At 39.1% G+C, this 23,250-nt stretch overlaps 2 protein-coding genes across 2 annotated transcripts; one reads left to right on the forward strand and one right to left on the reverse strand.

Annotated features, from left to right (window-relative positions):
* Positions 1-3,969: 3,969 nt before the first annotated feature.
* LOC124882687 (zinc finger and SCAN domain-containing protein 2-like) lies at positions 3,970-10,762 on the reverse strand. Its single transcript, XM_047389171.1, has 8 exons — positions 10,603-10,762; positions 10,203-10,405; positions 7,640-7,750; positions 7,412-7,507; positions 7,039-7,149; positions 5,506-5,623; positions 5,232-5,432; positions 3,970-5,149 (listed from the first exon to the last, which is right to left on the reverse strand). The coding sequence occupies exons 1-8, from the start codon at positions 10,619-10,621 to the stop codon at positions 4,122-4,124; spliced, it is 1,887 nt and encodes a 628-aa protein (XP_047245127.1). The 5' UTR covers positions 10,622-10,762; the 3' UTR covers positions 3,970-4,121.
* A 5,680-nt stretch (positions 10,763-16,442) lies between these two features.
* Positions 16,443-22,805, forward strand: tspan33a (tetraspanin 33a). Its single transcript, XM_047389357.1, has 8 exons — positions 16,443-16,746; positions 18,268-18,325; positions 18,420-18,547; positions 19,374-19,448; positions 19,710-19,805; positions 21,823-21,951; positions 22,044-22,205; positions 22,297-22,805. The coding sequence occupies exons 1-8, from the start codon at positions 16,645-16,647 to the stop codon at positions 22,396-22,398; spliced, it is 852 nt and encodes a 283-aa protein (XP_047245313.1). The 5' UTR covers positions 16,443-16,644; the 3' UTR covers positions 22,399-22,805.
* Positions 22,806-23,250: the final 445 nt, after the last annotated feature.

Here is a 23,250-nt window from a genome sequence, read left to right on the forward strand (position 1 = left end):
ATAATAAGCAGTTAGTCTCTATCTTTAAAATGCCAACCTCAAAGTCCTGCGAGTTAAGCAACTGATTGGCTGATTTAACAGCCAATCAGAATTAATGCTGCTATTCAGGCATTCAGACAGGGAACCAAAACACTGATGAGTAAATCCACAGATGTGCTGCCAATTAACTGAAAAAAAAATCAGACCGCAAAGACCATAACATAATCTGGGTGTTCCCAAACAGTTTCAAGGTAAACTTTCTAATTGGAAGAAATAATAAAAAATAAAATATATATATATATACAGGTCCTTCTCAAAATATTAGCATATTGTGATAAAGTTCATTATTTTCCATAATGTCATGATGAAAATTTAACATTCATATATTTTAGATTCATTGTACACTAACTGAAATATTTCAGGTCTTTTATTGTCTTAATACGGATGATTTTGGCATACAGCTCATGAAAACCCAAAATTCCTATCTCACAAAATTAGCATATTTCATCCGACCAATAAAAGAAAAGTGTTTTTAATACAAAAAACGTCAACCTTCAAATAATCATGTACAGGTATGCACTCAATAGTTGGTCGGGAATCCTTTGGCAGAAATGACTGCTTCAATGCGGCGTGGCATGGAGGCAATCAGCCTGTGGCACTGCTGAGGTCTTATGGAGGCCCAGGATGCTTCGATAGCGGCCTTTAGCTCATCCAGAGTGTTGGGTCTTGAGTCTCTCAACGTTCTCTTCACAATATCCCACAGATTCTCTATGGGGTTCAGGTCAGGAGAGTTGGCAGGCCAATTGAGCACAGTGATACCATGGTCAGTAAACCATTTACCAGTGGTTTTGGCACTGTGAGCAGGTGCCAGGTCGTGCTGAAAAATGAAATCTTCATCTCCATAAAGCTTTTCAGCAGATGGAAGCATGAAGTGCTCCAAGATCTCCTGATAGCTAGCTGCATTGACCCTGCCCTTGATAAAACACAGTGGACCAACACCAGCAGCTGACACGGCACCCCAGACCATCACTGACTGTGGGTACTTGACACTGGACTTCTGGCATTTTGGCATTTCCTTCTCCCCAGTCTTCCTCCAGACTCTGGTACCTTGATTTCCAAATGACATGCAGAATTTGCTTTCATCCGAAAAAAGTACTTTGGACCACTGAGCAACAGTCCAGTGCTGCTTCTCTGTAGCCCAGGTCAGGCGCTTCTGCCGCTGTTTCTGGTTCAAAAGTGGCTTGACCTGGGGAATGCAGCACCTGTAGCCCATTTCCTGAACACGCCTGTGCACGGTGGCTCTGGATGTTTCTACTCCAGACTCAGTCCACTGCTTCCGCAGGTCCCCCAAGGTCTGGAATCGGCCCTTCTCCACAATCTTCCTCAGGGTCCGGTCACCTCTTCTCGTTGTGCAGCGTTTTCTGCCACACTTTTTCCTTCCCACAGACTTCCCACTGAGGTGCCTTGATACAGCACTCTGGGAACAGCCTATTCGTTCAGAAATGTCTTTCTGTGTCTTACCCTCTTGCTTGAGGGTGTCAATAGTGGCCTTCTGGACAGCAGTCAGGTCGGCAGTCTTACCCATGATTGGGGTTTTGAGTGATGAACCAGGCTGGGAGTTTTAAAGGCCTCAGGAATCTTTTGCAGGTGTTTAGAGTTAACTCGTTGATTCAGATGATTAGGTTCATAGCTCGTTTAGAGACCCTTTTAATGATATGCTAATTTTGTGAGATAGGAATTTTGGGTTTTCATAAGGTGTATGCCAAAATCATCCGTATTAAGACAATAAAAGACCTGAAATATTTCAGTTAGTGTGCAATGAATCTAAAATATATGAATGTTAAATTTTCATCATGACATTATGGAAAATAATGAACTTTATCACAATATGCTAATATTTTGAGAAGGACCTGTATATATATATTTTTTTTAATCATACATTTTTTTTATACAATGGATGTACATTTCTGGTTTTATGTAACAAGTTGCATACAGCAAGTCTAATGTATGATTATTGTACACTGCTCAAAAAAAATAAAGGGAACACTTAAACAACATAATATAACTCCAAGTAAATCAAACTTCTGTGAAATCAAACTGTCCACTTAGGAAGCAACATTGATTGACAATCAATTTCACAGCTGTTGTGCAAATGGAATAGACAACAGGGGGAAATCTTTGGTGATTAGCAAGACACACTCAATAAAGGAGTGGTTCTGCAGGTGGGGACCACAGACCACTTCTCAGTACCTATGCTTTCTGGCTGATGTTTTAGTCACTTTTGAATGTTGGTGCTTTCACACTCATGGTAGCATGAGACGGACTCTACAACCCACACAAGTGGCTCAGGTAGTGGAGCTCTTCCAGGATGGCACATCAATGCGAGCTGTGGCAAGAAGGTTTGCTGTGTCTGTCAGCGTAGTGTCCAGAGCCTGGAGGCGCTACCAGGAGACAGGCCAGTACACCAGGAGACGTGGAGGAGGCCGTAGGAGGGCAACAACCCAGCAGCAGGACCGCTACCTCTGCCTTTGTGCAAGGAGGAACAGGAGGAGCACTGCCAGAGCCCTGCAAAAGGACCTCCAGCAGGCCACAAATGTGCACAAACGGTTTTTGAGGGCCCGACGTCCACAAATGGGTGTTTGTGGACAGCCCAACACCGTGCAGGACGCTTGGCATTTGCCAAAGAATACCAGGATTGGCAAATTCACCACTGGCGCCCGGTGCTCTTCACAGATGAAAGCAGGTTCACACTGAGCACATGTGACAGATGTGACAGAGTCTGGAGACACCGTGGAGAGCGATCTGCTGCCTGCTACATCCTTCAGCATGACCGGTTTGGCAGTGGGTCAGTAATGGTGTGGGGTGGCATTTTCTTTTGGCCCTCCATGTGCTCGCCAGAGGTAGCCTGACTGCCATTAGGTACCAAGATGAGATCCTCAGACCCCTTGTGAGACCATATGCTGGTGCGGTTGGCCCTGGGTTCCTCCTAATGCAGGACAATGCTAGACCTCATGTGGCTGGAGTGTGTCAGCAGTTCCTGCAAGATGAAGACATTGAAGCTATGGACTGGGCCGCCCGTTCCCCAGACCTGAATCTGATTGAGCACATCTGGGACATCATGTCTCGCTCCATCCACCAACGTCACGTTGCAACACAGACTGTCCAGGAGTTGGCGGATGCTTTAGTCCAGGTCTGGGAGGAGATCCTTCAGGTGACCATCCACCGTCTCATCAGGAGCATGTCCAGGCGTTGTAGGGAGGTCATACAGGCACGTGGAGGTCACACACAATACTGAGCCCCATCTTGACTTGTTTTAAGGACATTACATCAAAGTTGGATCAGCCTGTAGTGTGTTTTTCCACTTTAATTTTGTGTGTGACTCCAAATCCAGGCCTCCATTGGTTAATAAATTTGATTTCCATTAATGATTTTTGTGTGATTTTGTTGTCAGCACATTCAACTTTGTACAGAACAAAGTATTCAATGAGAATATTTCATTCATTCAGATCTAGGATGTTATTTGAGCGTTCCCTTTATTTTTTTGAGCAGTATATAAACCCAAAGTGTGAAGACTTTAGCATAAACTGTGTCCACCTTTCATCAAAATGAAAACTGGGGTCCTACTGCTTTTCCAGGTTAAACTCATTTTATTTTTCTGTTTCATTTTGTGCTGACTTTAGCAGCTTCTTATTAATCATGGTGTATAATTTGATAAGGCCAGTTTTGTAAAAAGATTGCCAAACAAAAAAGCGAAGATAGTTGTGTCCGATCCTTCTTTAATTCAATCCTTTTATGAGACAGAGAGCTGAAGCAGGATCAGAGTCAAGACAAACAGCCAATTGTCTCTGTTAATTCTGAAGCATTCATATTAGTCAGAATAACTGTTTCACGCTCAAGGCTTTGCTTAAATGTCACAATTACATTTCACACAGCATCTTAAACTGAAAAATGTGAGAAAATTCAATCAGGAGGTATCACATTAGACCCAAAAAATAGTAAATGTATTTTAATAAGTTTCACAATAGGATTCAAAGCAAAGAAACCAAAGTGAACATTGACATTACTAACACAGTGATTAACTCACTGTCAAAGGATCTTGAAAAGCATAGGTTAAAGTTTTTTGTGTGACCTAAATCAAACCACTAACAGTCAGGTTTATGAGTTGCCATGTGTCTTTTCATATTCCCCTGCTGGGAAAATTCTCGGTCACAGTTTGGACATTTGAAAGGCTTAACCCCATTGTGGCTGAGGGAGTGCCTCTTGAGGCAGTTCAGGGTAAGAAAACGTTTGGGGCACTCTGCACACAGGTATGGACGCTCCCCCGTGTGGGAGCGTGTGTGGACGACTAGGTGACCCTTGCTGGAGAAGCCCTTCCCGCAATGGACGCAGGTGTATGGCATCTCACCTGTGTGAGAACGATTGTGCAGCCGCAGCTCCCCAGAGGACAGAAACGCCTTTCCGCAGGTTGTGCACAGGAAATTTCTTTCCCCTCTGTGCATCTGCATGTGTCTTATGAAGCCGTTTTTGCTGAAGTTTCTTCCACAGATGGCGCAAAAGTTGGTGGGACCATCGTGCAGGCGTTCATGCTGCTTGAGAGAATAGCTGCACAAGAACCCCTTGTTGCACTCCTTACACTTGAATTCTCGCCCTCTTTTGTGAAGTCTCTGATGGTGATAATATCCAGACTGGCTTGTAAACCCTTTCTCACACTGAATGCAGCTATAGCGAAAGGAGTGGAGTTTCACATGTGTCTTCAGCTGATTAGGATGTTCAAATGTTTTCTCACACGTTAAGCATTTTGTTTCTTCTTCCGTGAAGATTTTTTTTACAGGTCGCGTACTTAGAAACCTTTTATCTTCCCCAGTGGGCTCTTTCCGTTTCCGTCGACTTTTGTTTTTCAGCCCATCCTTCTTCTGATCATGTTCCCCCTTTTTGTCAACACTGTCTTTCTGTTTGGCTCTCTGCTGATTCTTTAAGTTGTCTTCTGGTTTCTTGTTTTTACTCTTCATTTCTTGGCTTTTTAGTTGATTTTTGTTGCCTTTTTTTACTGCTTTGGTGCTCTGAACAGGAGCTGTCCAGCGCTGCTCACGTTGGATGTTCTTTCGAGCCGTCCGCTGTATATGCTGCGTGCCTGGACCCTTGGTACAAATAAATAATCGAGAGAGAGAACCTGAAAACAGAAGAAAGCACAAACCAGTTCACTAAGGTAAAATGGTGGCCTATTAGAGAGTATTTCCAGACCTGCTGCTGACCTGATTTATTTTTTGGCACCCAGTCTTCTGACGTGTCATCTAGACTCTGATTTGAATCTTCCTCCAAATCCTCCAGCGCTAGCGGGTCTTCATCGCTCTCAAATTTATCATCGTCGTCCTCATCCTCCTCACTGAACTGATCGGTTTGAGTAGAGAGGGCCAACGTGGATAAAATTACATCCTCTTCAGTGCTTGAAGAAGCTGTGAAAGACAATGTCTTACACACTGGAGTCACTTTAGATAAAGAAAAGATAGAACGCATCCTTGATCTCACCTGAACTGAGAGTCCCCAACTCTCTATGATGCAGCAGCAGAGTCTTCAGAGAGAAAGGTTCTGACAGATGATGCCCAAGGTCTTCTGAAGCAGATGATTCATTGAGCCAATTTGCAGTCTAAGAGGCCACAGACATGCAAACAGCTCAGTGATATCCACTTACAGACCCCATAGGGCTATACTTATCAGGAAAACATGCAACTACAAAACTCTTGCTAAACATGGCGATGACAACGAAGACTACGATAAAGTTACTTTTTTCTAAGAACTATGTTTCTTTAATTTTATCAGAGTGTTGCCACCATTTTTATGAACTTTAGCACCACAGCCACTATAAATATACATCAAGTTTGTGCATCAAGGACAGTGCAAGCCAGATAAGTTATGGACATGCAAAATCTCAACCTATCAAATATTGCTTCCAAGTAGGACTGCAACTAACAATTATTTTGCTAATGAATTAATCTGTTGACTATTTGTTAGAATAACCAATTAATAATTGGATAGCCATATGCGCTTGATAGAAGACTTTTTTCAGCATTCGATCCAGTTGGAGCTAGAACTAGGCCACTTGAGGAGTTCTGGATAGACCATATATACAGACAAAGAAGGTTTTTATCTTAAATGAAAAATGTCGATATTGTTTGTCAATATTTGGCTTAATTACTGTTATTAATTGTTCTGAGTGGGTTGGTCTTCCAGCAAATGGCATGTTTTAGAATCTGTATACTCAAGTTAATGATTGTTCCATTACTAAATTAGTTGATGATTATTTAAATGATTAATCATGATTAATTGTTTCAACCCTACTTCCAACAAGTCCTTTGTCAGGTCAATATGGCAAAAATTTATGTTGAGATGATTCAGCTCTGCTGAAAAGATTTACATTTTTCAGCGTTTTGTTTTTATTATTATTATTATTTTATTACTGGTTGCTGTACATACAAGTCAGATGGCTGAAAAAAAAAACTATTAAAGTTTTCTATTTCTTTTGAAAAAGACCAATTTCTGTGTTTAAAAATATTCCGCAAGCAAAAATCACAGTCATGGTTTGCACACTAAAGGAACAAAATCCATCACTTTTATCAGGCTCTTGCTGTTCAACAGCTAGATTGCAAGCTACGTGCAGCACGTTGGTTAAGCAGCAGACAGCAAGCTAGCTATCGGAGCAGACTGCCTGACTTATTAACTAGCTAATATCAACTCCCAGTGTTGCTCTAAAAAGAGCAGAACTGCAAAAAGAATAATATTCCACAAATATCCCCCAAATACTTGAAAACTGTTCCATATTTCATCTTAATTTGGATCCAAAATTAGAAATGACACTGAATAAATATTATAACTGCAATTAACAATATGTGATTAAAGAACTTTCTTTTTGAATAAAACCAGTTACATAATGTTAAATGCTTTTTGTTTAACATTTTTGTGTTGATGCTGGGATATTAATTTTGTATTTGTATTCAAGGTTTCATACTGACAATCTCATGGAGGCCCATGCCATGCATGCTCCTGTAAAACCTTCTAGAGTACCTGCTGCAGGTCCGGTATGGGCAGCAGCTGCTCCAGTCTTGTTAGGAGCAAAGACACAAGCTGTTGGACGCGCTGGTTGAAGGCAGATCCGTAGTGTTCAGGAAAAACATCCTACAAACATAACCAGAGGACCAAATTTCACTTTGTTTTACTTTCTTTTTATATAAATGGATAATTGCATCTATGGTCATCAGCATAATTAAATTAGCTGCTAATTACCTCCGCTTACAAGGGAGTGAGTCCTCAGACAAGTGTGCAAAAGCTAAAAGCTTGAAAATTTGTGAATAAAGTGGTGTTTGCTCCAATGTGACCTTTTAATTTTCATTTGCTATTCTTGTAAAACTAAAAAAAATAATTGGGAAAAAAAACTCACTTGGAAGAAGACTTCCTTTTCCAAAGGAACATTCAGAATGTTCTGTACCAGGTTTGCAAAGTTACTGTAGGAGGTCTTCAGAATATCAGAGCTTTCCTGTCAAGTAGGCACAGAGAAGTTCTCAAAAACATCATTGAGTTTTTAAATCAACATAACTTTTTGGCTTTTATTCTTTTATTTTTTTACTTTTGTGCTTGAGCAATATGAGAACTATCTTTAAAAGCTCACCATGTGTTCACTGGTGCTCAGTTCCAGGCAGCAGGTGTGAATTTTATCCAGGTGGCCTTGGATACTCTTGAGGTTTGTGACACCATTGCCCCGACACAGCTCCAGAACAAACTGCAGCAGAACACGATAAAAAGAAAGTAAACCCTCTTTCAAATGTAGGGTTTTATGCATCGGGACATGCAAATAATCTAGTCCTCACTGTCCACCCTTAAGTTTGCCAAAACATAATAAAAACAATGCATGCAACAAAAACAAAGTCAAAATGGAAAAGCTGTGTTTGGAAAACCTAAGTACACTTTTGCTCCTTCCACAGTTTTTAAGAGAATACAGAGCAGTCTGCTGCTGCTAATGAAATGCAATGATCATAAGGTAAGTGTTGCTGCCTCTATAAAAGTTGGTGCACAGATGTTTCCTAACACACCACAGCAGAAGGATGTTAGCACTGAGCCTGGATAAGCGATTATGGCTGTACATCAATCTGGCAGGGGTTACATGGGTTTTACCAAAACTATTTGAATTCCACCATTATACAAAGAGGAATCAGAATCAGCTTTATTGCCAAGTTCGTACATACAAACAAGGAATTTGACTCTGGTACACTTTGCTCTTTGGTTTTGTTTTTGCATTACAGAATATACATATTTACAATGTACAATATACACATATATAAATAAAAAGGTGCATTTGCAACATCTGTATGCTGTTGTTTTGTACTTTATTGAATGTTCATCAGAGAAACAGCCTGGGGGAAGAAACTGTCTCTGTGGCGGCTGGTTTTAGTAAACAGTGCTCTGTAGCGGCGGCCTGAAGGTAAAACTCTAAAGTTTATGTGCAGGGTGTGCGGGGTCTGCCGAGATTTTAGCAGCTCTTTTCCTGACCCTAGACCTGTATAAATCCTGGATGGAGGGAAGGTCAGCTCTGATTATTCTCTCTGCATTCCTGATTATTTGTTGCAGTCTGGACCTGTCCTGTTTTGTGGATCCTGTCCTGTTTTGTGGATAGAAAATTCATAAGTGAAAAAATGCTTTACCAAAAGAAATGCAAAAAAATGAAAAATCCTTCCTGGAGTGGACATTCCAGCACAGCACTCAAACTCCAGACTAGGCTATGCTCAGAGGAATTGCAAAGAAACTAAATCCAATGGCTCCACTTGATTGACTAAAGCTTTCAGTAGTCATTTTAAAGTAACAATATTACAATTCGAAAACACTAAACAAGTATGACTTGATTGGAAGGGTTACCAGATCAAATCCTCTTCTATCTGTAAAAAATTGGCAGCTTAATTCAACCCCCTCAGATTCTGCTTTCACAATAAACATGCAACCACAAACCACCCTTTATGCATAATTTTGTCATTCATGTCAGACAAAGTCTATCCATCCGGTTTTAATGCATTGGATTAAACATGAGAAAGGTTGTTGTGTGACATTACAATTCTTTTTAGCATTAACTCCTCTGGTTTTTCAGACTGATGTATTTCCCAGATTACGCAGAAACCAACAGATCTTTCAGCTCACAAAGAGTAAAGAATATTTGTAGAACGCAGACTCAAAGGATGATGTGAAATGGTTTTTTTCACCCCCTTTTGGACAGATGAGAAAAATGGAGATTTTCACCAAAATTAGAAGTTTAATATTAATCAATCCATGCTCTTTACCAGCCTATTCCTTAGTCTTGTGCATATCTCAAACAATCAATCAGCAAGAGACGAGGCATACCAAGCTTCATCATAGGGCAACACAAACCAACACACACAAACACAAGTACACACACACTCGTAGGGGTGATTTTAGAGAAACCAGTTAACTTAACATGGATGTCTCTACACTGTGAGAGGACACAGGAGTACCCAGAGAGAATCCCTGCATGCATGAAGAGAACAGCCAAACTCCATGCTGAAAGGCCACATCCAGGTTTGGAATCCAGAAATTTCTTGCTGCAAGGCAACAGTGCTGCACAATGTTTAGCAACAAATGAGCGCATCATATTAGCGCAAACATCGGATAGCATCTGTCAAACACTGTAGTGATGCAATTATTTGGGTTTGTTTTGTAATCACAGAATGACTGGGGAGTCAGAAGAGTCAAATGAGAGGCCATTTCTCAAATAGATAAAGTTTTGCCAAAATTAAGCAATTTTTCTTCAGACAAGGTGAACTGAAAAAATGTACGCCTTCATCAGAGACAGAAGTGGTACAGAAACCAGCTTGAAGTTATTGCTGTTTTAAAAGCTGCAGAATCTTTTGGTTTCTTAATTGATCACTTGCAGCTTTTCTATTTTACCTTCACCTTTGCTTAATAAATAATCAGTGTGGAATATGCTGCGGGTTTGGTATGATTAGTTCAAATTTACTAATATTTACTAATTTGGTTAAGACAAAATATTTTAATGCCCCACATGTAAAAAGGGGGAAAAGGTTATCAAGCTTGAACAGATATGAATTGGCTACGTTTTTATTGCATTAGGAAGTAGGAACACTACAACCAAAATTTATCGAGGGATTTTTTCACAGTAGTGAATTCACCACCATATAAGAGATCTCAATCTAAAGCATCTCTCTCACCCTTGCTCTGAGGCCTAGGACCAGCTGACACTTCTGACTGGGACTGAGAAGCTCCGGCACGACCTCTGTCACCAGATCGATGAAGTCCAGCAGCTTCTCGTACTGCATGGCACTGTCCTGCTGCACTGCCTTCCACACGAAGGCAGACATGAGCCTCACAGGAGGAACCAGCAGCTGTAAGGAGGCTGGAGGACGCGGGGAGCCTAAAGGCGACACCACGGACAAGACACATATGAAGCAAAGTAGATTATCAAGATTAAAAGCAACTAAATTCATCTCAAAACATGGAGAAGATAAGCTAAAATTAGCTTTGCAATTAACGCTTTTAGAAACCCGCAGCATTTATTAAAGACGCTGAGTCACGATACCAGCAGGCAAGTAGGTAACATATCGAACAAACCTTTGCCATTCCGCACCATTTTCAGTGTTGGAAACGTCTGGGCAAAAGAGTGAAATTCAATTTTACATTTGTCTTGCGAAGCTCCGAAAATAACTTCCGGATACAAATCTTCTTCTTGTTGTTTCGACGCGTAAACAACATTACGGTGCAATGCCGCCACCTGTCGGTGACCTCTCTGGATCATTTAAACAAAAACAAAACAAAAAAGCTTCTTCTTCTTTTTGAGATTTTTTGGCGGGTGGCATCAAACGTTTAGATGCATTATCGCCATCTACTGTGCTGGAGTGTGGGACAGAGTATCTAACTGACCTATTTTATATTCTTGCAAATAATCCCGTTTGTCTTTAAAATCTTATAAATACTCTATTTATCATTTCATGTTTAGCTAGTACTGTATTCATTTTTAATGCTTCCATACCATACTTCCTTAATTCTTGTTTTAATTTTCCTCTACTCACCCTATATTTTTCACACTGAATTACAACATGCTCTAATGTTTCCGAATCCATTGCACAATCACATCTGCCTGTTGGATGTTTACCCAACATATGTAATGTTTTATTTAATCGTGTGTGTCCTAATCGTAATCTTATTATGACTGCCTGTTCTTTCCGATATTCTCCAATTACTTCCATTATACCTACCGATTTTTGTATTTGAAATAGATGTCCCCCTTTGGTTCCCTCCTCCCAAAGCCGCTGCCATTCTGATTTTACTTTGTTCTTAATAACAGATTTTATTTCAGATTTACTATATGCAATTTCCATAATTCTTTCTTGACTTAAAGACTTTTTGGCTAAATGATCTGCAACTTCATTACCTTCTATTTCTGTATGAGCAGGAATCCACGTGAACTTAACTATTAAATAAATTGTGTAAGTCTAAATAAAATTTCATAACTTTCATATACTAAATCTATACGGCTTTTGGATGAGAAACCCATAATCGACATCAAGGACAGTGAATCTGAGCAAATAAGAACTCTTTCTATTCTGTTTTGTTCTACCCATTATAACGCCATCAGAATTGCAATCATTTCAACTGTAAAGACAAAATATGCAAATCCTGTTTTACCTGAATCTGAATCCTTAGAACCATCTGTATATATTACAAGAAATTATCTGTATGTGTTCTCAATTCTATGATGTACTACATCTATCCAATTCCTCTTATCTTTATAAATCTCCATTTCTTTATGGATATCTAGATCAACATTAATGCTAGGAAACAGCCAATAAGGTGTAACTGAATAGGGCACAGCTGTGCTATATCTCTTCCTTTGTAATCCCATTTCCTTACCACATTTGTTTGCTGCCCAAGCAAAACAGTCTACTTTTGCCTTTCCACTTTCCCAGCACGGCTGTAAAGTTTTAACTGCTAGATGTCTTTCTACCCTATGTCCTTGCAAATCTGCCCAATAATTCATCATAACTTGTTTATATCTTAGATGCAAAGGGAGCTCTCCCATTTCTACCTGTACAGCCACATTTGGAGAAGTTCTCATAGCCCCACAGCATAATCTCAGCGCTTGATTCTGAATTATTTCTAATTTATGAATCATTGTTTTTGCAGCCTGTTTATATACTACAGATTCATAATCTAATATTGATCTTATCAGAGCAATATATATCGTTTTTAGAACAGTTTTATCTGCACCCCAATCTGATCCTGTTAAGCACCTCAATATATTCACAATTTCCTTACATTTTCCCTCAATATATCTTATATGGTCACCCCATAGAAGTTTTGAGTCAAATAATATTCCAAGAAATCTAAAGTTACTTACTTTTTCTATTTTTTCTCCATACATTTTTAAATCAATTTGTTCAACCTTCTTTCTACTAAATACAACTGTTTTAGTTTTATCTACTGAGAATTTTACCCCCCAAGTATAAGCCCAATTCTCAACAGATTTAATAGCATTTTGTATTTTTTCATACACTAATGTTAAATGTTTTCCCCTTCTCCATAAAGCCCCATCATCAGCGAATAATGATTGCATAATATTCTGATCAACTCCGGAAAACATATCATTAACCATAATCGAAAATAATAAAGGACTTATAATACTGCCCTGTGGAGTTCCATTTTCTACTCTACATTTATCTGATCTTGCTACGCCCATCTGTACCTGAATAACTCTATCTAATAAAACATTTTTTATACAATAACTTCCTGTTATTCTCATTTTATGAGTAATCCATCCATCCTTCCATACCATATCATATGCTTTTTCAATATCAAAAAATACAGCTACCACCACTTCCCTATTAACTTGGGCTATTCTAATATCTGATTCCAAACATACAATGGGGTCCATTGTACCTCTTCCTTTTCTAAACCCACTTTGATATGCTGACAGTAATCCTCTACTTTGTACATAATATGTAATCCTTTCAGTTATCATTCTCTCCAGAATCTTACCTAAACATGATGTTAGTGCAATGGGCCTATAACTTGAAGGATTTGTTGGGTCCTTTTCTGGTTTGATAATAGGAATAATAATTGCCTCCTTCCATTTACTAGGTAGCCTTCCTTCTTCCCATATTTTATTAAACAATCTATAAAGTTTATCTTTGATTTTGTTTCCTAAGTGCTTTAACAAAATATAGCATATCTGATCTTTACCTGGTGCTGTTAATCCTGGTTTTGATATTGTTCTCTTCATTTCTTGTATGGTAAATGGAGTATCCATAATATTACCTATGTTTGTTTGATTATCTAAGATTACAGCGTTCTCCTCCCTTGTCTGTACCCTCCTATTTTTCCCTCGTTCTGTTAAATTATCTGAACTATGAATATTTGCAAATGTGTTTGCCATTATCTCTACTTTCTTCTCATTTGTTATAGCCGTCTCTTGTTCATATTTTAAAATTGGATATGTTCTCTCCTGTCTGTTACCTCTCATTTTCTTAATCATTCTCCATACATTATTTATAGGTGTTGTTCTTCCTATTGTTTCACGAAAATTCCTCCATTTATCCTTCTTTGCTTTTTAATAACTTTTCTGACTTGTGCCTGAGCTCTTTTATACTTAATTAAATTTTCTAAATTATGTGTTTTCCTTAATATTCTAAAAGCTCAATTCCTTTCTTTTACAGCTTCACCACACTCTTGTGTCCACCATGGTACCGCTCTCTCTTTTTTAGCTTACACTTAGTCATAGGGATTGTGATTTAGTATAATTTCCCTAATTCTTCCCTCAACATCCTCTACATGTAAATTTAAATTAATTTCCTCGCTTTGTCTTTCACATAAATATTTAAAAATACCCCATTTAGCTTTGTCAAATACCCATCTTCCCTGCCTTTCCTCCACTTCTATCTCTTCATTAGTATGGATCCTACACAAAATTAGAAAATGATCACTACCAATTGTTGTTTCCTGCACTATCCCATACTCACATATTCCAGGGGTTTTAACCAGGTCTCTTGTATACATATCGCATCTGGGGCATTAACTAACTTATTAATAAAGTGCTTTAATTCCTGACCAGTAGATATTAGACTTCTTGCATTCCAATGTAAAAGCAAGACCATATATTAGCTATCCTATCCATGCTGCCTCCTGATCAGCCTGAGCACTGAACTCATCCCTCACTTCCTCCCAGGTTAGTCCATGAATACCAAGATGATTTGCTGCCACTTTCACTATTATCTGAATTCTCTCTGTTTTCAACTTTATTTCCATTGTTGCATTTATGACTCCTGCAATAAATGTCACTAATCTTTTTAACTCCATATGTACTTTATTTTCATTTGTTTGGTTTACCTTTACCTCCATCCTATTTTCCATCTGAATTTCTTTCTTTTGTTTTACCACTTTGCCTCTGTGTATGAGATATTTTTTCGTACTCTAGTCTGTTGAACCTGCACCTCCCTCTTCATTACCTCACAGCCCCCATATGACACACTGGGGTTCCCACCACAACTACAGCATTTAGGTTGACTGCTTTTATTGCACTGTTCATACTCATGATCTTCTCCACATCGTGCACACCTTCTTTTTCCCTTACATGTCTGAGCTGTGCGGCCAAATCTTTGGCAGTTAAAGCACCTCAACGGTCTTGTTACATCCTCTCTTACATTATAGCACATGTATCCCAATTATACCTTTTCTGGAAGTTTTTCCTCATCAAATTCCAACAGAATGCTTTAACTATTCATTTTTTCTCCATTTTCTTTTTACCTCCTTAATTCTCCCTCCTCTGATATTTAATTTTATTTCTTCAACTGAGACATCAGCCAGTATTCCCCAAATCACTTCTTTTTGCCATTTTCCTCCTTCTTTTATGTGGCTCACACTTGTCACTTTACACCTTCCTCTTTCTTTCATCCTACATGCTCTGTCTCTTTGTTCTTCTGTGTTACAGATAATCATCAAATTTCCATCTCTTAGAACTTTTACAGTCACAATTTCCCCAACTTGATTCTTCAAAATAGTAGATAGTATAACTGGATTAATTGACTGCAGTCCTTTTTCATCACTAAATCTGACAATTACTTTAAACTCCTTTATCTCCCCCTCCATTTCTTCTTCAGATTCAGCCCAGTTTATTATTCCAGACCACCGACGTGGCTTTACTTCTCTTTCTTCATCTACATCTTCTCTTACATTTCTCAATTTATGCTTCTTATCCATTAATAATCGTCCTTATCTTTTAACTTGACAGATTCACGTTCAGTTGTTTAATTCAACAAAACAGCTTTTGTTCAACTTTTTCCCGAAAACCGCCTCCGCACCACACTTCAGCCGCCGTGTCCCTCCTCTACTGCCCAGCTCACAAAAAAGCTTAAAAATAACGATGTCTTTCACTTCATCAAGACCCCCAATTTTTTTCCGTAGTGTCCTAATACTAAGACTAATGCTAATACCTTTAAACTTGCTATAAGTACATTTCATAACCTTTCAACATTTTGCCTCTTTACAGATTTCCATTTATTTAACGAGGATTCTGTGTGTCAGTACCGAACAATCACCTTTCGCTACATCTGCAAGTCTTCTTGCATTTGTACCAACTTTGCACATCTAGACACTGAAATTCTAGATTTAGGTCTGGACAATAACAAGCCCATTCTAACACGCAAATATACTTTGATCAAAGCCATTCCATAGTAGCTCTTGGTGGTAACTTTAGGCGTGTTTTCCAGCTGGAAGGTGAACCTCCACTCCAGGCCCAGTTGTTTTCAGGCTTCCAACAATTTATTTTTCAGGGATGTTCTGTATTTACCTTCACCCCTCTGTCACCAATGAAAGAAAAGTGTCCCCACAGCATGATTCTGCTACCACCATGTTATACAGTCTGGGGTGCTCAGGGTAAGTTTTGCACTTTGCATTACGAAAAAAAAAAAATGCTCCAAATATTTTGTGGAAATAGTTCAAGAAATATGAATGCTTTTGCAAGGCAGTGTACAATTTTTTGCATTCTTTTGCGGTTTTATCTGTATTTTCATTTCCTTTCACTGCAGTTTGATAAATACTCACCTGTATAATGCATGTCCGGTTTGCTTCCTGATGTGATCTGACAAAACATGAGCTCGAATCTGAACAAATTTCTACTTTTGCGTTTTCTTTCAAAAGAAGAGTCGGCGCTTCGCTTTTACAAAGAAGGAAAGAAGGAACAATTGTTTAACATGAAAATAGAGGATTCTTGAACTCTCTGTTAGACTTGTTAATTAAAAAGTACACTTTTAAGAGGCTTCACGGGCTTTTTATAATTTCTTTGTACTTATTTTATATAGGAAAACGTATAAATATAAATATAAAGCTACAGTGCTCCGGAAATCCATTTGCAGGTTGTTTGTATCATGTGATCACTTGGAAAGGCGTGAGACAAAGACGTAACACCCAGTGCTGGCAAGCCCAGTCAGCGTCCACTGTAGCTGCAGACAAGCTGTCGTTTATTGGAGCAAACCAGCTTCCAGCCATCATCATCATCATGCTTGTGATCACTACGTTTGACTTCCAGCAACGCGTTTTTTCACCCATTTCCTTTTCTGTGCGCAAATTTGAATAAAGCGCTTTCACGCTGTAGGATCAGCCATGGAAGGAAGGCGCAGAGGCGCACCTGGATCCGACGAGGATTTCTCCTTTGTCAGTCCAGTTGTGAAGTACCTGCTGTTCTTTTTTAATTTTATATTCTGGGTGAGTGATCAAAACGACTGTTTGCTCTTTGTGTGTAAGTTAATCATCCATCTTCCAATCATAAGCGGTGATTATCGCGAAGAAACAATTTTTAGACTTGGTAAGGTCTACTTTACCAACTTTTACTTTCTGCTTCGCTGTCTGCAGCCGCAGCAGCTCACTATTTGTTTGGTTTTAGTTACTTTTTAACACAAAAAGGATTAGCTTGCACAGACTCAACCGTGAAGTGACCTTTATACCTTCTAAAAATGATTGATCATCTGGACTTTAAAGGACTGTATTTCGCAGATGCTACTAATAAGCTCAAGTTACTCAAATGTTAGGACAATGCAGATGCACAGCATACTCAAAGGGAGGACCACAGAGGTAGATTTTACTTTTAAAGTTCAAAGAAATCAAATTTCTTCCAAATGGCAAAGCCTCATCTGTACATTTAGTTACCTCTCTTATACGTTCACCAGGTTTGCAGCTTTGCAATTCAAATTTAGATGGAAGTAGGAGCAAAAGTCCCAGCAGCGAGTCCACAAAGTTCATGTAGGGTTTCACCATCAGGTGATCTCTTGCACCATTTTCCGAGCTGATATGTTGTTACAGATTAAACTTGCTGAGGTTTGAGACTTTTTGTTTGTCTTGCTGCTGCATGTGTGGGGAAAAAAAGTCCCAGAAGTTGAATGTTAAGTTAAAGTTTCTAAAGAAATTAGATCTTACATAACCTTTCGCTCTTTCAGATGTTCCCCCCTGAAATTACATTTGTATCTTGAATAATCTGTATGCAGCTCTCCCATTAAGCTCAGCTTGTGGCTGTTTAAGTAAGAAAAGGCTACGTCTGAACTTGAAGCTTGGAATGTGTTTTTTGTCATTTCTGCTGCCTCTGGCTATGTTAGATTCAGTATACTACATGCAGACGTTTGCTACTGCATGTTTGGGCTGTTTTCTTATCTAGATTGTTCAATCATGACTCTGATGCTAAGATTTTGGTCATTATTAAAATATTTTTACATACTCCGGCAGATACCTGTCCAAAGCCCACTTTGTCCTTCAGGTGTCACACCTGCTTTGTTTGCTGTGCCTTTAGGAAACGAGGCAGAGAAATCTGTTTTCATCTACCTTACAAGACTGCATGCAGTCTCTCTACGTGGGTCTGGTAATCAGATCCATTTCATTCAGGGTGGGAAGGTTTTTTTCTAAAGCTTTTCTTTTATTCTCTGGAGAATGGGAGAGGAGAGCTGAATAAACGCTTTATTACTGAAGGGATGATTTAGTGATATGGAAACAGACTGCAGAGAGGACTTTATTCTAAATATCTTTGTCATAAAACTGGAGTGGGATTTCCTTAGAATATTTTATCATTGCAGCAGTAACTATGACTCATACATTCCCCCTTTCACATCTTTCTTATTATCAAAATGAAGTATTCCGATGGTACCACGCCCCTGAAGTAGAAACACATACATTTGTTTTCTTCAGCTGCTCTCATGAACACTATTCTATTTTCTGTGGCATTTTTCATGTTCTCCTCAGGTAATCTCTCTGGTCATGGTGGCAATCGGCATTTACGCCCGTGTGGTAAAGCATGCAGGTAAATTGTCATGTAACTCTGGGCGTTTGCTCTACAAGGCTTCACCTGAAAGCAGATGAAATGTGGAAATTCTCCGTTTCCCTTTTTGTTGCAGAGGCAGCGCTGGCATGTCTATCAGTGGATCCCGCCATGATGCTTATGGTAGTGGGAATCCTGATGTTCATAATCACCTTCTGTGGCTGTGTGGGCTCTCTACGAGAAAACATCTGCCTCCTGCAGACAGTAATTGGATTTTAAATATTGCTTTCTTTTTCTTATTCATTAATTACTTATCTTTTTGTATTTGAATTACAGTAAGGCAAAAAAAAAATGCAAAGAAATAATCAACTAATGCACTAAGATACAGTGCTTCATTTTGACACATTGCATCCATAAACTTCAAGAGTAAAGAAAGGGATAATAAATAAAAATCTAAAAAAGGTTGCAAGCATAAGTATTCAGTCAGTACCTTATAGCATGTCTCTGCCAGCTTTGGCAATCTAGAAACTGATGTTTTTGCCTTTTTTCTTTGCAATAAAGCTCAAGCTCAGTCAGACTGGATGGTGAACATCTGTGAATATCAATTCTCAGGTCTCACTGCTAATTCTTAATCTTTCCCCTCCCTACTGATCAAAAGTATTTCAACAGTATGACTATCTCATGTAGCCAAACATTCAGTTTTGGTTTCATCTGATCAGAGAACCCACATGGTGATGTATTCATTCTGAGAATAACTTTTACACACAGATGGACGCTATTTAGTTGGTGTTAGACTACAAGGGACTGAATACAAATACGTGACTTTAGATTTTTATTTGTAGAAAACATAGAGATGGCTATACATAATGTTCTCATTTCATTAATATATGGTAACTAGTGAAAGGCAGAAAAATGTGGAAAGGTTTTAGGGGTATGAATACTTTACCTGGCACTGGTAAACTGGTATATGGTTATATTAACAAAATATTAATATTAAAACAAAATAGCAACATCTTTGTTTTACAATTATATCATCATACTAACCTAACTTTGATTTTTTTTTTTTTTTTTTTTTTTTTGCACATCCCAGTTCTGCATCTCCCTGACAGTGATTTTCATTATTCAGCTGGCTGCTGGTATTCTGGGCTTCATCTTTTCAGATAAGGTAATAAGCAGTAATTAAATCTGAGCATAGATTTGTCAGTAAAACTGGTTTAAAGACAATCTAAAAAATCATAATTTCTAAAGAAGATTTAGATTCAGAGGATCTGAAGTAGCTTGTAAAATATGTTTGATTGGAAAAGCTTTATAATTTGGTAAACATTGTTTAACTTTTTTCAGTGAGCCTGGTTTTGATATGAAATTTAAATAAAGGTGTTTTAACATGCTTGTTGTCTGTTGGTTTTTTTTTACCTCCTCTTTCAAGGCAAGACATAAAGTAACTGAAATGATCAACAATGCAATTGTTCACTACAGAGATGATGCTGATCTGGAAAACCTTATCAACTACGGCCAGACAGAGGTATTTTTTTTGTTTGTTTAATTCTTTTGCAAATTGCATATTGATAAGTGTGTCTTATTGTGTACATAAATAAATCAGTCTCAAAATTCAGTCTAAAAGATGAATTCTTTCCCTCCCAGTGGTCATGTTCCACCAGAAATAAAAGAACAAAAAAGCAAGGAGATTCCTGCATATTTCTCAGGTTAAGATTTATTAATAATGGTCAGAAAATAATTATGTCTTGATTTGGGATTTATATAAGAACCAATCAGAGCTAATAAGGGATGCAATCAGGGATTATATCTATTTTATTTGTCCTATAGTCTGTTTATTAGTGATTTAATGAAGTAAAAAGAATCCAATAAATATATTAACAATTCTTCTCTACTACCACTACTACTACTACTACTGCAGCTAACAGAAAATGTTTTATGAATAAGAAACTGAACGATGAACATATTAGCTGGCAAAAACTTTAGATAAAAGATTGTTTATCTCTCAGGAGTTTACAGAAAGAGGTTTTGTGATATAAAATGTATTATTAGGTTTTGGAGGAAAATAAAGAAGAATGAAGCCACGATTCAGAACCAGCTTTTATCCTTCAGCTTCTAAAACCATAAACGCTAGGGGTAGAACTGGGAGGAGTGCCTTACTTAGATCAGATAGGCTGTGCATTTTCTCAGAACCAGCTAGCATTCTTTTACCCGGTTCCGTCACCTCTCTCTCTCTTCTCGGGAAATCGGCTTTTCTGCTCCAACAGTGGTTCAGTCTCCCACTGCTCTGTCCTGGCACTGGCATTTAGATGTTTAAGGTTCCTGACGTTGGTTTGGAACAAAGGGATACTCTTCCAGGAATTTACTGAGTGATGCTGAACACATCCAAGGTGTAAAGGAACATTTATAGAACTTCAAGCAGAATTAGAAGGATGTAGCAAAGCATGCAATGCAAACAAAAACATTTATTGCAACCGAATCCATATGGGAGGATCAGTCCTGATTCTGAATTTCAGAATTTAATAGAATGATCAATTAAAGTTACCTAATCATGGGCAGTTTTCTGAAATTATTGATTAGCAAAATAATTTTCTTTTAAACATTACAATGTCTGTTTGGAGGATCAGCTCCTCCAAGTCCGAGGCCATGGTACTCGACCGGAAAAGGGTGGCTTGTCCTCTTCAGGTTGGAGGGGAGTTCCTGCCTCAAGTGGAGGAGTTTAAGTATCTCGGGGTCTTGTTCACGAGTGAGGGAAGAATGGAGCGGGAGATCGACAGACGGATCGGTGCAGCTGCCACAGTAATGGGGGCGCTGTGCCGGTCCATTGTGGTGAAGAGAGAGCTGAGCCGAAAAGCAAAGCTCTCAATTTACTGGTCGGTCTACGTTCCTACCCTCACCTATGGCCATGAACTTTGGGTCATGACCGAAAGAACGAGATCACGGATACAAGCGGCTGAAATGAGCTTCCTCCGTAGGGTGGCCGGGCACTCCCTTAGAGATAGGGTGAGGAGCTCGGCCATCCGGGAGGGGCTCGGAGTAGAGCCGCTGCTCCTCCACATCGAGAGGAGCCAGTTGAGGTGGCTCGGGCATCTATACCGGATGCCTCCTGGACGCCTTCCTCGGGAGGTGTTCCAGGCACGTCCCACCGGGAGGAGGCCCAGGGGACGGCCCAGGACACGCTGGAGGGACTATGTCTCTCGGCTGGCCTGGGAACGTCTTGGGCTCCCCCTGGAGGAACTGGAGGAGGTGTCTGGAGAGAGGGACGTCTGGGCGTCTCTGCTGAGTCTGCTGCCCCCGCGACCTGGTCCTGGATAAGCGGAAGACGACGAACGAACGAACATTACAATGTCACAAAAACTGTTTTGACATCTTAGTGTAATAAGAGATTTTAGATCTAAAAGATCCATAGATTTTTTTTTTCAAAGTGATCTGAAGGAAAAAAACTTCCTGTATGTGAAAAATCAGATTGGTGTTTCTGTATGCTTCATTTGCATCAACATCATATTGCTGTAATTCAACTAGTTTTCTTTCGCCTCCATCTCCAGTTTGGATGCTGTGGTGGTGCGACGTACACTGACTGGTCCCAGAACATCTACTTCAATTGCAGCCAATCTAACCCCAGCAGAGAGCGCTGCTCTGTCCCCTTCTCCTGTTGCATCCCCTCCAGAAACCAGGTCACTTTCTGATAAAATGCAGACTCATGATTTTTTTTGTGTGTGTCAGTTGTATTTTCTGTTTTTTGATGTAAGGGTTTTTTCATGTGCAGGTGGTACCCAACACCATGTGTGGTCAGGGTATGCAAGACATGGAGTACAATGAAGCTGGAAACCACATTCACACCAATGGCTGCATAGATAGGATGGTTGACTGGATCCACAGGAACCTGTTCATACTTGGGGGCATTGCACTGGGCCTGGCAATACCACAGGTACATTTGATGCAGCATAAAAACTTGATCTTGTTTGGGGCTGAGACTTCTTGCTGCAGCAAAATGTTCACCATTCTTTTCTCTTTTGCAGCTAGTGGGCATGCTTTTGTCTCAGATTCTGATAAATCAGATCAACGATCAGATTAAACTGCAAAACTACAACCTCAAGCACAGATCTGACCCATGGAACTGATTCTGGACTAGACTAAGTTGTCAAAAGGAACATAACTTGTGGAGAAAATTTGAATGATCAAAAAACACATTAGAGTCAACGCAGAAGAATTCAATGTTTAAGCATTTGACACTGCTGCCACCTCATGGACAGTTAAGGTGCTTGCCTTTACCAAACTGGATAAGTCAAAATAATTTTTTGCTGTTCATCTGCTTTCATTGGGAATTAGAAAGGTGCATAGTATTCTTTCCACTATAAATTGTAAATACTTGGAAATTGTTTATTCCTTAAATTGGATTTGTTTAAACTCAGAAATCATATTCAGTTGATGTCTTTGGTGCATCTGAGATTTTGTGTTTTTTAGTCTGTTTTGTTTTTGCATGAAATTTTTGGTATATGTGTTATATCATATAAATATTTCAACTCTGTGCTTGAGAGGTTGCTTTTTGTTTATGTGACATATTCAGTATAAACTTGATGCACCTTTGACCATCATATGTCAACTGCCAAGCAGGGAGTCATAGGTAACTACACTATTATTACCAAGTGGTATTGGGGGCATTTTATTTTGCAATGCTCAAACAATTTCAATTCAATTCAATTCAGTTTTATTTATATAGCGCCAATTCACAACACAAGTTGTCTCAAGGCACTTCACAACAGTCAGGTACATACATTCCAATTAATCCTAACAATTGAACAGTGCAGTCGGAGTTAGCTTTTTATTCAAATTGGATACAAAGTTTTTCTATCTAAGGAAACCCAGCAGATTGCATCCAGTCAGTGACTTGCAGCATTCCCTCCTCCCGGATGAGCAATGAAGTAAAATGAATTGATATATAATACTAATCATGTTATTTTGTAGACACTTTA

Source organism: Girardinichthys multiradiatus, chromosome 17 (genome assembly GCF_021462225.1).
Source record: "Girardinichthys multiradiatus isolate DD_20200921_A chromosome 17, DD_fGirMul_XY1, whole genome shotgun sequence".
NCBI classification, from domain to species: Eukaryota; Metazoa; Chordata; class Actinopteri; order Cyprinodontiformes; family Goodeidae; genus Girardinichthys; species Girardinichthys multiradiatus.

Excerpts from the sequence above, each read along its gene's own strand:
- LOC124882687 (XM_047389171.1), bottom strand. Across the intron at positions 7,508-7,639 it reads TGAGCACCAGTGAACACATG|GAAAGCTCTGATATTCTGAA; the intron begins GTGAGCTTTTAA and ends CCTACTTGACAG. Across the intron at positions 7,150-7,411 it reads AAAAGGAAGTCTTCTTCCAA|GATGTTTTTCCTGAACACTA; the intron begins GTGAGTTTTTTT and ends TTATGTTTGTAG.
- tspan33a (XM_047389357.1), top strand. The coding sequence starts at position 16,645 with ATGGAAGGAAGGCGCAGAGGCGCACCTGGATCCGACGAGGATTTCTCC. Across the intron at positions 18,326-18,419 it reads CCGTGTGGTAAAGCATGCAG|AGGCAGCGCTGGCATGTCTA; the intron begins GTAAATTGTCAT and ends TTTTTGTTGCAG. Across the intron at positions 22,206-22,296 it reads TGGGCCTGGCAATACCACAG|CTAGTGGGCATGCTTTTGTC; the intron begins GTACATTTGATG and ends TCTCTTTTGCAG.